At 44.0% G+C, this 16,741-nt stretch overlaps 1 protein-coding gene across 1 annotated transcript; it reads left to right on the top strand.

Annotated features, from left to right (window-relative positions):
- Window positions 1–9,932: 9,932 nt before the first annotated feature.
- Window positions 9,933–16,433, top strand: CCNA1 (cyclin A1). Its single transcript, XM_075140023.1, has 8 exons — window positions 9,933–10,317; window positions 11,588–11,831; window positions 12,062–12,183; window positions 12,898–13,121; window positions 13,758–13,962; window positions 14,910–15,023; window positions 15,701–15,834; window positions 16,169–16,433. The coding sequence occupies exons 1-8, from the start codon at window positions 10,192–10,194 to the stop codon at window positions 16,218–16,220; spliced, it is 1,221 nt and encodes a 406-aa protein (XP_074996124.1). The 5' UTR covers window positions 9,933–10,191; the 3' UTR covers window positions 16,221–16,433.
- The last annotated feature ends 308 nt before the right edge of the window (window positions 16,434–16,741 follow it).

The raw sequence follows: 16,741 nt of genomic DNA, 5'->3' as shown, positions 1-16,741 counted from the left end.
CTTCTTGTAGTGAGGGGCCCAAAACTGAACACAGTATTCGAGGTGCGGCCTCACCAGTGCCGAGTACAGGGGCACGATCACCTCCCTGCTCCTGCTGGCCACACTGTTTCTAATACAGGCCAGGATGCCGTTGGCCTTCTTGGCCACCTGGGCACACTGCCGGCTCATGTTCAGCCGGCTGTCAACCAGCACCCCCAGGTCCTTTTCCTCTGGGCAGCTTTCCAGCCACTCTTCCCCAAGCCTGTAGCGTTGCCTGGGGTTGTTGTGACCCAAGTGCAGGACCTGGCACTTGGCCTTGTTGAACCTCATACAGTTGGCCTCGGCCCATCGATCCAGCCTGTCCAGGTCCCTCTGCAGAGCCTTCCTACCCTCCAGCAGATAAACACTCCCGCCCAACTTGGTGTCGTCTGCAAACTTACTGAGGGAGCACTCGATCCCCTCGTCCAGATCATTGATGAAGATATTGAACATTCTTTAGTTTGAAAACGGCAAAGTGCTTCAGGTGTGATCAGTACAGTACAGCCTATTTGCTTCACAGGTTATGAAATCCACACTAATGGCCTGATGTCTAAGGAGCTCATCTAACATTTTTGATGAATCTTATCACTGACTTCTAGGGGAAATAGGGGAAAGAGTGCCAGGGACACAAAACCACCGGGCAATGGCCCTGTTAAGCCATCCTCTGTTTAAGCACCTATCTCTCCCTTCACCCATGCATGGTGGCATGAAGTCATGTACTTAATATGTAAGGCATAGAGTTCAGAGGACAACCTCGCTTCCAGTTGAGATAAAACCATTGCCAGACTCCAGCAATGCCGAGTCCTGCATGCAGAGCTAATGGACTTTCAATTGAAAAACAACAGTTGCTTGTCATGATTCATTCTGATAAATAGTTGTCATTCTGATCATTCCCTCCAAAACCAAAACATGCATTGCTTTTGTTCAGAGATTGTTCATGCCTTCAACAGAGATTTTCAGTTTAATTTGAAATAAATGCTTGTAATATCAAAAGGTTAAATTACTGAAAGGTAAGAGCTGAAAGTTTTTTGTTTGATTTCTTTCTATTACAAGTCAAAAAGGAAATCCCGTATCAAACTGCTATTCTATTACGAAAACTATTAAAATGACTTCAGACAATTATAGTGACCAGTTCTGCTCACATCCTTTAGTTTAGCTGTAACAAAGTTTTACGGTATGAATTTTAGCATGTGAAAAGTCCCAAAGAAGTCACCACCCTGTCAACATCCAACATACAGCATTTACACTGGCACTGCAGAGCTCTGCTGAGCTGAGGCCTTCATGAACAGCCTTTGCTATTCAACACTATAGAAGTTGATCATTGCACCTTCTTTTCAAAACAACAAAGATAAAAAACTATTTTCCAAGATTACTGTTGCTATAAATTTTGCCTTAATTTTTGTTACAGGTAGTTGATCTCCAACTAGTCATGCATAGAAAACTCATCTGCTTTACATGCATACAAGCCACTCCATTTGAATTACTAATACAAACAAGTAGAACTGATAGCAACAAATAGTAAATAACTGTTCTTTTAGTGTCCAGATACTGCACTCTGAGAACTTGTCTGTGATTTGTAACCCAAGAAACAGACCCCAAGAGTCAGCTTCCATAGAACCACCAAGTCAAAACATGAATTTATTTTGAAACTTTTCAGCTGTCAGCTTCTGCGTAGAAGTGAACAGCAGCTGTCAAAACAGCTGAGTAACAGATGCTGTGAATATAGAGACCATAAATTAGGGGCCTGATTGAGAAAACATCCACTGTACAACAAGGGCATTTTAGCATGCATTTCAGCAATATCTGGCAGAAGGGCCTAGCACTGGAGCTAGGCTGTTATTAGAGTGATTTGAACAATCCAGAAATGTCTGTTTCTGAATTATGCAGAACCATTTCAAGGATCTGTCAAAGTTACGGGTGCTTTCCTGTGTTGTTCTGAAATGAAAAGCAGGGTTGAAGATTAATGTTCTGTGAAGGACATTCATTTAAAACATGCACAGTGCTAAAGTACGCTATCAGCTTTACGATACAGAGAAGCTTGTAAGGGAATAAAACAAGGACAGCAGAAATGTTTGATTTTAAGCTTGATATTTTCCCTTCACATGCAGCAGTAAAGGGTTTAGTTTATATTCTGTGATTGTTTTGATACTGAAAAACCTCATCTTCTTGTCCTTCTGGGTGAAATGGGAGTAACTGCAGTGGTGCTGGGCAACATACATAGTCACAAAGCTAGCAGCAGCCCTAGACTGCTGTGGAGAAGCAATGCCAAAGCTGGAAATGTTTGGAGCCATATTTGTCACCTGTCACACCACTTGATTCAGAAACATCTTGGGGGTCAGCTTCAGGCTATTATGCTGATACCCTGTAGCACAAGGCACTGGGGCTAGTGTACCTTATGATCCCAGAAAGAAAGGCACTCAGATTCCATAAGCTATTGCTTATACCGTTTTCTGGACCTAACATAAGAAAGAGAAAGAATACAGATAATGTTACGTCCCTTCAGGTGCTGGGAACCCCGAACTGTGCAGCATCAGGCAGACCTCTGCTCAGGGCATGTGGTACAGATGCCACCCATAGAAAGGTTGACTGGCATTTTGGTTTCTAGACCTCTTATAGAATTTTCTTAGACAAAAAATATTGTATTCGTCATTTCTACCATCAAACAACCATATGTTCACATGAGAACTTGCTGCTCCACTTTAAGATAAAGACAAGGCCACGCAGGTGGTGTAATCGACAATACCAAGTGGGAGCTGCCTGCGGGCTCCTCTGTTACCATCACCCAGCTGAGTTTATGCTGCAGCCAAGAGACCTGCACAGCGCAGCGCAGGCCTGAAGGACAAGCTGTACGTGCAGCACAGCGCAGCACAGCACTGGCCTGTGCCTACTCAGGTTCACTGTTACATGGATCACTAACTCTTTGATGCACAATAGTCTTCTGGTTAGGATCGTTACAACCCTGAAGGGGAAAATCTTGCACCTGCTCGAGGCTTTAGGCTTTGCTTCCCTGCTGTGGGCATCAGCTGGTGCTCTATGCCAGCTTGGTAGCTTCCACTGCTCCTTGCGGCAAGTTCTGCCTACTGTCACATATGAGACACAGCGGCAAAGGATTGTTCCTGGAGGGTCCCTTTATTATCTAGCACGAGGGCGATGGGATTTGCAGGCAAGGCTGTGCTCCAAGGTCAGGGGACCTACAGAGATAATAAGGATGTGGAGTGCATCAGGCTTCTCCCAGCATCAACCACGCCATAAGCAACACATCTGCAAGCACAGAAGCGAACGATCTCCTCCTGTAGAGGGAACAAGATGCTTATGGCTCTGTCTGGGATGTAGGATATATTCCTGCTTCCCTTCCTTCTGGGACTTCCATAGATTATTTCTGTTTTCTACAGCAAGTGGAGGATGAGTATGTGCACAATACAGGCAAATCTCACAGTCCTACCTTGCACAGCATTTGCCAAGAACACGGATTGTGTACTGTAACTCTGAACATTCAACATCTGGGGGATCAGAAATCTGCTTTTGAGGCCTGCTCTAGGATCATCAAAGCTCTTCTTACACCAGCCTCACATGGTTGTCTCTGGGCTGCAGAATGGACTTTCAAGAACACTCTACTTACTAAGGTCCTACATTTGTTGTCCTCCCTCATGCCCCTGGCTCCATATCTCTATGTAAGAATTACTCCACACCCACTTTACATTTAATATATCTGCTATAGTGGCATGCAGTATAGTAGGAATCAGAAATAGTCTCATAGTAACAAAAATTGTCCCATGTAACAAAATGGGCTGCTTGATTGATCCTGCAAGCAATATGAACCTCTCACACTGATTGGTGATTTGGCTTGAGGAAAATCACTCGGTTCACTTTCCAGATAAATTTCAGCTCTCAGATTTGATAATCTCCTATCATACATGTAATGAGTAAGAGTTATTAATTTAGGCCTCTATTTAGGAAGAAAGCTTTAAGTCTAAGCCTTGGAGTTAATTGATCTTATAAAGTCAGTATATTTAAAAATACACAAAAGTTTGTGTAACAGCAGAGCCCTAATACATATAAAGAAAATGTAATTTTGCACAATGTAAAATTGTATGTATGAGGCAGTTTGATTGTTTTCTTTTTTATAATTGAAAGGTTTAGTGCATGAAATCTAGTGGAACTTGCTTAATAGAGAACACTGGCAAAGTTACGAGAGCAAATTTAATCACTAAATGATTCTGAAAGGCAAATATCAAGTATTTTCTAGAGAAGCCTAAGGAATACTGATGCATTACAAATTAAAGTTATGTAGACATAATTCACAGAAGCATCACAGGGGAAATGTAGATTTTAAAGTACATCAGGTGTGCATAAGCAACATTTTAAAGAAATATGTCCATTGGAAGAAGCTACTTTCTTTTACATCCTGTAAATGACAGGTGAATGTTACACATAGCCTCAGCTGACAAGCATACGTGTCTCCCTATTTAAATTATCCAGTTTTTAAAATTAGCCCTATTTAAATTATATTACCAATTAACACTAGATAATCAGTACAACCTGCACCATTAAGTTTAGTTAAGGGTTAGTAAAAAAAAAAAGAAATACGTTATAAACATTCCAAAATAGTTTCCATATTCTAGGACTCAGAACATAGTTATTTTTCTAAAACTTTCCTGAAATATTTTAGAAAAGCAATTTAGTGTTTTGAAACTCTGATTTAAACACAGTATTTCTTCCTTTTTATCTCTGCCTTCTTTTTGCCTGTGAAGGCAACAGAATAAATTATAGCTCTGGTTTTCTTCTGCTTTTTCTTTTGGGCAAGTGTTACTTGGCAAAAGCTCAGGGCATTTGGAAAAGTTATGGAATGGCAAAAGGAGAAACAGAAGAAGATTAAAAGAAACCAGATGGCAGATATTACTAATTTGATTGCATCCTGACAACCTCTTTAATTATGGCCTCTTTTTGAATTTCTGGAGGGTGCTGAACAAGCACAATCCTTATTCTCAGACCATTTCTTCTATGCTTAGGAATATAGGCTCAGAAAAACTTAAGAGTATTAGGTTCTCTTATCTATCAAAACAGGGAGTCCACATGTCTACTGCCAATGGGGACTGGTCCCTGGCCATGCTAACCTTTGGATAATGCTCACAAACAGTTGAAAAGCACAATCTGCCATGAGCCTGAACTGCAGCAGGGACCATGTCAGAGCTGTACTAACAACTGTACTGTATAGAGGACTGAACAGCATGGTAGTGTACATTTTCTGGCCCTTTTTAATGCACTATCGTAAGCCAGGCAACACAGACTGTGTCTGTGACTGCCCACACTACCAGCGATATGTGATCCTATCTGTTAGGTTGTTAGGTGCACAGAGCTTTTTCTCATTGGGCTACAGAGTTGTCCAAACTCACTGTTCACTGCGGGCTTTCGTGCAGAGGAATACTAAGTAAGTTTGGACTTGAGTGCTGGTTTGGGCCTGTGCTAAATATCCAGTAGAGATAGAGAAAGCCAAAGTGATCTATCTAATATATGTGGAGAGTTGGTGGCTCAACAAAGGCTGTGTCTTGGTCTTGTTTGTATGCCTTGGCCAACAACTCCTGAGCCCTGGACTCATGTCTTAATTGCTGGCCATTTTTCTGATTTTGGTAGTTCAGAAAAACACTGAAACTCAAGATAAAATCTGTGTATTCTTAAAAAATGTGAAATTAATTTGCTGGTATGATAATCAAAGCAAACTGCAGCCAGGGGACTATTCACAACCCTAGGAATCACAGCCATATGAAAGAAGAGTGGTCATGTTCTTCGCTGCTTTGCTACTGTAAGACCATACAACAAGGTCCTGCTGGGACCTTGCAGGTCACTGAATCCAAGCACTGCTCTCACTGTCGAAGAGATTTCATAATCCTTTTTATAAATTTTCTGAACTCAAAGGCTGCTCCTACAGCACATTTTCCAGGGTATTATGCAGCCGTGCATTAAATTTGCTATGCAGTGAGACTTCCAGGGTTGCTCTGCTAGAAAACTCTCATTTGGATGAGGGAGGAAAAAACAGAGTGTGCTTCATCTCTCCTCCTGCTCCCAGGCACAGTACCAAGCACCTGCATTTGTACAGACAACATTTCTCTCTCCTGTAAACAAATCTTGCAAAAAGATTGGTATAAAAAGGAAATTGAAAAATAAAATTCAGTTCTTCAATCTCTAAAGAAACCCTCTGTGGCACTTCTGGGAGGTCTAACATTGGGACAGAACTGGAGGCCAGGCACAGTCACTCTCCATGCGCCTGATCGTGGACTGAAGCTTGTGCGGAGCTTGCTGTGAAAAAGCTGGGACTTAACAGTGGTCCTCAGAGGAAAGCAGGAGCCCGTGCCTGCTCTCATGGCATGGCAGAAGGAAAGTCCCTTTAATTGAAACAGGTGCCAAATCCAGAAATTTCAACATTCAAAGAAAAAACTGCAAAAAGGAGAAAGAGCTAAGGAGCTAGGAAAGATTCATGAGACAGAGACGAGTCCTAACCAGCCCTTTAATACTACCTTCTCCAGAGCCACAGAGGGAGCATCCTCGCCAAGTCAGGAATTGCTCCTGACTTCTCTGTCTTCCTAGAAATCATAAGTAAGACAGTAATTACTGCAAGAAGCCCTAAGGAGTCCACTCAGGAAGGCTTCAGTTTCCTCTCAAGCACACACAGGGAAGCTCAGAAGTAAATGATTAATGGCCCAAAGCTTTATTTGATCTGCTGGTACAATTAAGTAGTGGCTGGCAAAGCTCACTGGCCTCCCTCAGGTACTAATCCATATTGGGCTGTTTCAAAGAGTTCCTGAGAAACTGGAGCTTAGATAACCTCATTAAAAGCTATTTGAGAGGCGTTTCAGTTACGTTAATATACTCTATGACTGCTAAGGATATCCATATGCTGCTCATACATAAAAATATGAATAAGTCATCTGTTGTGTAGCTGAAGTTCTTCAGTTATGTCTAAATGGATATGATGGGTATTTGGATGTAAAGGATATTCACTGACTGAAGATGAATTTAGTAAATAACTTCCATCCATGTGTTTGGCTAGGAGCGACACGTGATCTTTGTAGGAATCTGAGTTATGTGTTAGACGTGTACCTACCAAGTTCTGACATTTCTCCTGACAAATACCATATGGAGAGACTGAGCAGTTAGAATAATACGTTTTGGCAGAGGTAAGACTATTTTTATAAGCTACAGGCAGTTTTCACAAACAGCATTTACCTATCTGAAAATATGTATTTGCTTAATATTTCATCAAACTCAGTATCATACCCAGATGTTTTTACTGAAAATAAAAAAACAGCTCTGGCACTGCCAAAGGAAGGTCCCTTGAAAGAAGAGCTGATATTTTCAATGTTGACAAAGCATAGGATAACATTTTAAAAAATATGAAAAATTAATCAGCACTTAAAATACTCAGGCATGGAACACTAGGTCTATAAAGACAAGGGATGGCACCACCCCCACTGCCTTCCTGATGCTGGTACCTCAGTCTCATAATTTTTTTTGTGCTGGACCTACAGTTCATGGAGCTGTCTAGAAACCCAGCCCAGAGAACTGACGCTGCTGGTAACAACGCTGTGTTGTGGTTGCAGCTGTGTTACTTTTCAGGTGGACTAGGTCCTTGGTTTGTCTCACAACCACAAAAATCCTTGTGCCAGCAGCAGGGTGGCAGCAGCAGCGAGTGGCTGGGAGCAGGGCAGTCCTTGTCCGCGGCAGACCAGACCACGCTGAATGCGAATGGGCATGCAACCAGGGCGGCAGGGACATAAATGTCTTTGGGGATCTGAGCCCTAGGACCATCACCTCATTGATGTCCTGAGGGAATGAATTTCCTAAGTAACTCCCTTATTTTTTATATTTTAGTATTTTATTCTTGAATATACAACTTCAATTCTTCTGAAAGACTGAAATCAGAGTCCTCATATTCCTGAATTAGAAAAACATTGCTAAATTGTAATTTAAAGAAAGAAAATTTTTGCTTTGATGGGAAAATCCCATTTTTTTTCTTCCTTTGTTGTAAAAAGTGTGAGACTGGGCTTTTTTTCACTCATAAAATACACAAATTTCAAAAGCCTTTTGTTTAAAAATGTTATTAAAACTGAAAATTTTCATTAAAATGTGGAATATTCACACATTTAGAAATGGTTTTGATTAACATCCACCTTCTTAGACTACTATAGAGTCTACATATATCATAGCACAGGATTTTTTCAACATTTTTTAGTAATCCCATCAAAACAATAGGATAAAGAATATTAAGCTGATACTTAATTTCAAAGGCTGGCAGCTAGACTGTTTTTTTCCAGAAATTAAAACTTTGCGTGGAGATGTTTAAAGAAATGTCCTCAAGTGAAGTCTTTCTTGTGCAAATTTGGGGTTTAGAGATGACATGAAAGAAATATAAGAACACAGAAGTACAGTGTAACCTTCTGTTCCCCTGACCTGTATTTGCCCACACCTGTAGCTGTGACAGCTCCACCATGATAACTACCTGCTTACGACCTTGCTGCTGCAAGGACATGGAGATCCTTCCATCGAAAAGGAAAAGTAGTGTTACATAGCCAACAGATCAATCACAGGTAACGTTTTTCACCTTGAGATATACCACTTACCTCCTATAGCAAATTAATTCGGGGAAAAAAAAAAGTCAATTAAAAAATAAACGTGAGAAAAGTGGGAAGAAAAACTACTAACCTTAATACAGCCTGGATGACAAGAACTGCAAAACCAAATCTGGCGTAAGACCCTGCTTGATGCATCCAAATTTCGGATTATAGCTCCTACATTTCAATCACACTGGAGAGCATCTCAAGAAGTACCACAACTGCCAAGGCACAGATGTTTTTGACAGCAGTTTCTTTAACTTGCTCTCACAGATCTGGGAAAAAGGGAAATCCCCAAATCTTCCATGCTGTCTCTTCTGGGGCATCACAATCCTGATATCTAGCCTAAATCTCATGCTGAGGTTTAAGCTGTTATACCACTGGCTCTTTTGTCTTCACTATGGACTTTCAGAGGGCTCATGTGCCACACAGGCTGTATTCCTGTTTGTTCATGCTAGGACAGCCATGAGCATGGTGACTCATGCTCAGTCTGAGGTTCACTATAACCTCCCGGTTCTTCATGGAGCTGCTACCTACCTGCCTGTTCCCCATCCTGCAATTCTGCAGCCGATGGCTCTCTCTGACCTTGCACTTGTGCTTCAGGAGCATCCCGCTTTTCCAGAGTGTTTTTCCAGTTTGTTAAGACAATTTCTGAAATCTAATCTTGTTCCCCAGCATAGCCACAGCCCTTCCCAAGGCCGTTGGTGGCGTTATCCACAGATTTAGTAAGCGTGCTCTCTGTGTCATTATCCACATCACTGGCGAAAATCTCTGATGGCACTGAACAAACCGCTGCTTAATTCCTCGTATGCAGCTCTGCATTTCCACCGCTGACGGCTGAGAACTGCTCTTGCAATCAGTTTTGCAGTTGTTCCCTTGCTTAAACTTTATCAGTGTCACGAAAGTCAAATCCACGCTTAAATCAACTAAAATCTCCTTTTTCTTGTTTTTCCTTTGTCAAAGAGGGTAGTCAAATTCTTCTGACCTCAACTGTTCCCACAGAGCTGCTGTTGTCGCTTACACATCCTTTCCCTACGCTCTAGATGTTCAGAAGCGGCAAACGGTGCGAGGCGAGGGGCGGTGGCAGGACCGCGGCCCCCGGGCGGGGCACTCCTGCCCGCGGGCGCTGCGCGGGGCGGCCCGTGCCCTGCGCGGGGCGGCGCGGCCGGGCCGGCGGCGGGCGGCCCCCGCCGGGGTCTCCATGACGACCCGCCGCCGCTTGCGTTGCCAGGGCGGCGGCGCCGGGGGTTGCGGCCCGGGCTTCCAACTGGCCGCGGCCAACAGCCGCCGCCGCCTCCATTGGCCGCCGCCTATATAGGGACGGCGGGCGGGCGGCCTCCTCGGCGGTGGCGGCGCAGCGTCCTCCGTGGGCCGGTAGCGAGCGGGGCCGGGCAGCGCGGTGCGGGCTCTGCGGCAGCGCGGCAGGCCGCCTGCCTTCCTGCGGGGCGGGAGGGGCCGCCCGAGGCGTAACCAAATATTTGTGGTGGTCTGGGTTTTTTTTCCCCCACTTTATATTTTTTTTTTTTTTTTTTTTCCCCCCCCTCCGAAAGGTACCGACGTCGGGGCGATGCGCCGCACCGGTGAGAAGAGCCGGGCGGGGCGGCGGGACTCCTGCCCCGCTGCCCCCTGCAGCGGCGGCCGGGCCGTGCTGGGGGTGCTGGCGGAGAACGGGCAGCAGCGGCCCGGCGGCCAGGTGAGCCCCGCCCGCGGCGGCAGCCTCCCTCGCTGCCCGCGGAACCGCCCCGGCAGCGGTGCCGCGGACGCCGCGCCTCCCCTGCCCGCCGAGGGGCCGCAGCCTCCTGCCGGGCTCCCCGAGGAAGCCCCGGCCGGCCGCCCTCCCCGCGGGCCGGGTGGAGCTGCCTGCCCCGGTCTGGGACCTGGGGCTGGCCGCCGGCCGCAGGCATGAGCGGTGCACGCACCTTCTCTCCAGGCTGCAGGTAAAGGCCTGGGGGTGGCGGAGTAAGTAGTTGAATCGGGCTCCAGCTAATGAGCGTGAGCTTCCCGAGAAACCCTGCTGGTAACCACTCAGTCCTAATCTACAGACGCTTCCCCGTGGAAATGCTTTGAACAAATAATCCCTCCTGGAAGGAAGGGAGACTTGGTGAGACTTTACTTGGGCACTTACCCTCTAGAAGTGTAGAGGGTGGTTTAAGAAAAGTCTATTCACTGATGCTTACCCAAAGGTTCCATTGCCATGTTGCTGGCCATGCTCCCTTCAGGGTGCCAGAGACTTCAAGAAGCTGAAGTTCACAGCAGGGCGTCTGTCTGCATTTCTGTTCCTTGGGCCCTCCAGGAGTTTCCTGGTGTGGCAGGGAAAACATTGTGCTGACTTACAGGACCTAAAATAGCAGCTGTTACGTGTACAAAAACTCTTCTCGGTTGTGACTGTGTAAAGCCCCTAACTCAGTTGGTGGCTCACTGATAGTAGGTGATGTGAAGGATTGTATCCTGTCACACGTTGTAGTCCTAGGGGTTGTGATGCTTGAGCTCAAAAGTTCAAACTCTGTAACTCCGCATAAAATGCATTCTTGCAGGTGAAGTCCTTCCTAAGTCTGATGGTGCCTGAGCACTTCCTATTGTTACTTTAACTTGCTGCACTTTAAAGCAGCTGCTCCTTGCCAGAACTGAATGTGGAGCAGACCCTGCACGTGCCAGCTCCATCAGAACCGAGCAGCACCCTCACCTCGTTCTCCTTGGTAGTGGGCACTGGAGATGATGCTACTCCCCTGGTTCCTGACTTTGACTACACCTCACTCTTTCGGTGAGGAGTCTGTTGCAGCAAGACAGCAACAAGTGGTACTTCTGAAGCACCAGCTGTAGCTGGTGGTTTTTCCAGTGAACTTTTATATTACTGGTGTCTGTTAGGCAAGGAAGGTGATCTTCTTTTCTAAAGCAAGTTGATACTTAATGTTGTTTTCTACCTGAGTTGCCCTCCCACAGCATTACTGTGTGCTCTGTTTCAGGGTGCTGCAGTTATCAGGCGCTTCTCTGGCTCTGAAAACACCATCCCTTCATCTGGAAAAGATGAATTACCCAACCGCATAGTCAATGCTGCATCAAAGCAAGGGTTTGCTATCTACGTAGATGAACCAGAACAGAAAGAAAACTACAGCTACCAAGTGGCTGAAGATCTGGAGTCAAGCCTGTGTGAGCTGGATACTAGTGCAATGACATCTGGTATTCACCTACTGTTGAATCTGAGTACAGGTAACTCCTGTTACTACTGAGGTGGTATCTACAGCACAAGTATGTGTAGGGAGGTTATGAATTGAGATTCTGGTAAGCTAATGAGTAGCTTATGTTAAAATAAATAAGATTTCAAGATAACTTGGATTGTGTCTAGATGAGGTACAACACTTCTGTGCTAGAAACAGCAGGAGAAGGTTAAGAGACTAATTAATTACAAAAATGTCTTGCTGGTTCCCCTTACCTGTTAGGATCTCCTATGATAGTGGACACATCCTTCCAGTCCCAGCCTGAGGATTACATGGGAGATGCTGTAACTCTGACTGTGGGAGAGTATGCAGAAGACATTCATCAGTACCTCCGAGAGGCTGAAGTGAGTGGCTTGTAACAAGCTTATATATATTTGTGGTCTCTGTGATGGGTGGCAATACTGTAAAGATGTATGGCTGCCCCAGGGTAACCCAAGGTTGCCACTGAACTACAAAGGAGAGGAAGCAAGCAGGAAAAGGCCATCTCTGAAGGCAGCATCTAGACAGTGATGAGATCTTTCGGGATTATTCTGTGTCCCTGAAATTCCCTAACATTGGAGCATCTCTTGACTCTTTGGCATGAAGAATTCTTGCAGATGGGAGTTGAATGCTGCAAAAATACTAAAGCAGTTGGATGTGATCTCACTGATAGCTCTCTTGCTATAGTAGTAATTTTTCCTACCTTTCTGTATCAGAGCAGTAAAGTGCAGTCTCCCAATAGGAAGAGGGGGGGGGGAAAAATGTGATTTGTTCACTTTCAGGTCCCTTTGAATGGCTTATATGTGCTTGATAGCAAAGGCTGTCCATAGTCCAGGAGGTCTTTTACTATTCTGCTACTAGCTCCTATCTCTTCAGTGTAAAAATACTACTTTCTAGAGATGCTACTAGCTGCTAATTAATACTACTAGCACTATAATTACAGTTAGTAGTAATGAATTATTAATAGTGGAACAACTCCTGCTCCTTTTGGTATAAATATAAAGAACGTTAATCAGCTCAGCCATCAATGGGTCTCTTCAGGGTGAGCATCCTGATTCTTCAACTCTCTCTCCAAACAGGTAAGATTCAAGCCCCAGCCCTACTACATGAGGAAGCAACCAGATATCACAACAAGAATGCGTGCTATCTTGGTAGACTGGCTGGTGGAAGTAGGAGAAGAATATCAACTTCAGACGGAGACTTTGTTCTTGGCAGTGAACTTCCTGGACAGGTTTCTTTCCTGCATGTCTGTTCTCAGAGGGAAGCTGCAGCTTGTAGGAACAGCAGCAATTCTTCTGGCTGCGTAAGTGTTTCATCTCCTGAAATCTCAGTGAGCTAAAACTTATTTTTGGACTGAGTCTTTTAGTTTAATTTGAAGGACTGAAGCTTGCAGTGGTAGGTAGTTTTTCATGATGTCTCGAGATTAGCAACTTTGCTTACTTTGGCACTAGCAAAATTAAACATTTAATGTTTGTGATGTGAGGAACTGTAGTGGGGAAACCTTGTAACTGTAACAGCAGGAGCAAAAACACTGCTCTGTTAGGCTGCTAGCCTATAAGGCTGCAGTAGATTCACAGTTGCAATCTGCAATTAGCCTTGAACTGCTTTAAGTAGACAGGGTACCCAACATAGCCTAGGAGCGCATGTGTTTTTGTCTGGAGTGCATTGTGTTGCTCACAGTCTCTCTGAGAGCTTGCTGTTAGTCAAGAGCCAACAATGTGAGTGTGTTTCTATCTAGACTGATGACTTGGAGTTCCTCTAAACATCTTTGCCCAAATCTGAAACTAAATTGTTACCTAGCCTAGAGGAAGGACTGAAATAAGAGCTCTACACAAATTTTAGTGATATCATGTGATCACCCTGATATAGTTCCAGCAGAAAGCTTTCTTTCACCATAACTTTCAAGCTGACAAATATGGCTTCTATATTCATTTTTCAGGAAATATGAAGAGATCTACCCACCAGAAGTGGATGAATTTGTGTATATAACAGATGATACCTACACAAAGAGGCAGCTGCTAAGAATGGAACACCTGCTTCTCAAAGTGTTGGCTTTTGACCTTACAGCCCCAACCATCAACCAGTTCCTCCTTCAGTATATTCAGAGGCATGGAGTCTGTATCAGGACAGAGAACTTTGCAAAGGTATGAATTATCCTCCTTTTAGGACTGAGGAGGAAGAAGTGATCCTAAAAGCAGAACCACTTGTATTTCATTAAGTTATCTGAGCAAACAGGTTCTGCTACTATACTATGCTCTATCAGAAGATACTTTTTCTTATGCCAGGTCTTATCTGGGACTGCAACAGGCCTAAAACTGGATGTTTTGTAGCCTACTACCTTCAGTAGGCAGCTTGTGTGCTGGGACTTCTAGATAAATGTCTCATGGAAGTCCTAAGTTTGGTCTATCTGTCTGGTCAGGGATAATGCAGTGGTCAGGGACTAGGCAGCTAGGTGGTAGGAATCCGACTGTTTTTTCAACAGTGCCTGCATAGCAAGTCTGCCATAGACGTGGTGGTGCTACATATTGCTACACAATATCACAGGATATGTCTGCATAGCTGCATAGGCAACCTTGCTTAGAAACAGGTTAACACAAGCTTATAGCAAAACACGTGTCTTGTTGCTTATCTGCAAAGGGTATAGGATTGTACGATGACTCTACTCCAACAGAGCCCAAATTCTATTTCTTAGAGCTGTCCATTTATCCCTCATCTCCAAGTGAGGTCCACTTGTGTGAACAAGAGCCTTGGAGGATGGGAAGAGTGTGTCTTTGTCATTTTTACAAAACATTAATTTTCTAAGTCTCTATCTGTAAAATTACATCAGAGCTGATGATGGGACCAGAACTTCAGATTACAGTGTAGATTGTTTAGGCTTTGACAAAGTGTGGTCTTTCTGTCCCCGTTGAAACATGCGAAAGGTTCTTCCGTAAGATCAACAGGACTAGAATGCTATTTCTACCAACCAGACATGCAATTCATGTTTTTTTACATGAAACTGAGACCACTCACAATTTTCAGTGCTTGCTGTATTGGACTGATTGTACCAGCTAGACTCATTCTGTTTGAAAAACTTGTGTGTTTTGTTCAGTATCTTGCAGAGCTGAGTCTCCTTGAAGCTGATCCTTTTCTGAAGTACCTTCCTTCACAAACTGCTGCAGCAGCCTACTGTCTAGCAAACTATACGGTGAACAGGTCTTTCTGGGTAAGAATGACAACTGCATGTTAATGAGTAGCTGAAGCATTTTATATTATTTTTAGAATTAGACTGAGAAGCAGAAGGAGTAGCTTCAAAGTATGTTGTTATAAAGGCTGAAATCCTAGGATGAGTAGCTGTTCCTGAGCTAATGGGACTACCTGGTAAATGAATGTTAAATCAACCTGAAACATCCTGCCTCTTCTCTGAAATGGGAGGGACCTTGCTGTCTTGCTCACTTACATCGAGTCTGTACCGAAGGCCTTGTTAGTCTTTCATCCCCAAAACTGCTCCACCAAATACAATTCAGGGGCTTTCTGGGAGGGAGGGGAGAGCTGAATGTGTCTACCTGAGTGGAGTGATTACACTGAGTGGCTGCTTTAATGCAAGCCTTGATAGGCCTCTCAGCTGTGTGTTGGAGGAATAGCTTTAGCAGAGAGCAGGATCCAGAAGAGATGTAATGGATGCCACATGCTTAGAGCAGAAGGATCTTCCTGTCAGATCTCCTGGTGCCAAGGAAGACCTAGAGCGAAACTGATGGCAGGATACACTTCAATCCTTTTCAAACCTAAAGAATCCAGAGTGAGCACTGATGTAGTGAAAATGGTTTCTTCTTCTGGAGAAAATGATCTTCTACATTAATGTTGCCTACAATAGAGTAACACTGGTTTTTCTCCTCTGACCAGCCGGAAACACTTGCTGTGTTCACTGGGTATTCATTAAGTGAGATAGTGCCTTGCCTGACTGATCTGCATAAAGCATGCCTTGATGCTCCCCATTGCCAACTGCAAGCAATTAAGGAGAAGTATAAGCACTCAAAGTAAGTAATCAGGAAGCCAGTGTTCTGTAACTTGGAGGCTATAAGCACAGGATGACTCTGGTTTAGCAGTTTGGGCTACAGCTGCTGTAGCTGACAAACTTCTCATAGTGGTCATCTTCTATTCCTGAAACAGAAGCCTCTCTCAGCCTCTTCAGGGGAAAACTTTTCTGACCAGAAAAGTAGTTCATCCATAGGTATACAGATGTACTGGATAACAATCCTTCTGCAATGTTGCAGGATCATTCTTTTCTTCCCCAATGTATTGCATAGGAAGGTGATATCTTCAAATTTGTCAGCTAAACTAATATCTTTAGTGACTGCATTTCTATTCCAGGTACCTGCAGGTGTCTCTTCTGGAGCCCCCAGCAGTTCTTCCTCTACAGTAGTGACTGTGGATCCTGGACTTGAAGATTACTTTGTCCCAATCAGCAAAGCTGGTCTAACATTTCAGAGAGCTCTGCAGGTCATGTAGCCATAGTGATCAGAATGGTTTTTAGCTAGTATTTTAAATTAGATGCCTTTTTAAAAAAGGATATTAAACTATAGCTCTTAATATAACTGACAGCACTTTTAATAAATGTCTTATCACACTGTTCCTCTGTGAATCTTCTGACTCCAATTAATATCTGCAGTAACAGTGAGTGGAAAGGGTTGTGTGTTTTTTTGTTGTGTGTGGTTTTTTTTTTTACAAAATAATTGTGAGCAGGGCTTTTAAGCTAGCTGAAGTGGATAAAGTGTGGCTTGAACCAACACAACCTGACATCTTCATAGACATGGGTGATTTGCTGCAGTATCTTGTTTCTTCCTCTTCTATGACAAGATCAAGAACCTATTTTCTGCAACTTCTTTACCATATCACAGCAAAAACATCCCGATGCAAGTGGTTTATGAACTCTGCACTTGTGTG

The sequence above is a fragment of the Calonectris borealis genome, chromosome 1 (genome assembly GCF_964195595.1).
Source record: "Calonectris borealis chromosome 1, bCalBor7.hap1.2, whole genome shotgun sequence".
Classification (NCBI taxonomy): domain Eukaryota; kingdom Metazoa; phylum Chordata; class Aves; order Procellariiformes; family Procellariidae; genus Calonectris; species Calonectris borealis.
Note: the sequence above shows the minus strand (reverse complement) of the source record. Positions and strands in the feature narration are given on the sequence as shown.

Coding starts and splice junctions, on each gene's coding strand:
- CCNA1 (XM_075140023.1), top strand. CDS start 10,192: ATGCGCCGCACCGGTGAGAAGAGCCGGGCGGGGCGGCGGGACTCCTGC. Junction 15,024..15,700: donor CGGTGAACAGGTCTTTCTGG/GTAAGAATGACA, acceptor TCCTCTGACCAG/CCGGAAACACTTGCTGTGTT. Junction 15,835..16,168: donor GAGAAGTATAAGCACTCAAA/GTAAGTAATCAG, acceptor TTTCTATTCCAG/GTACCTGCAGGTGTCTCTTC.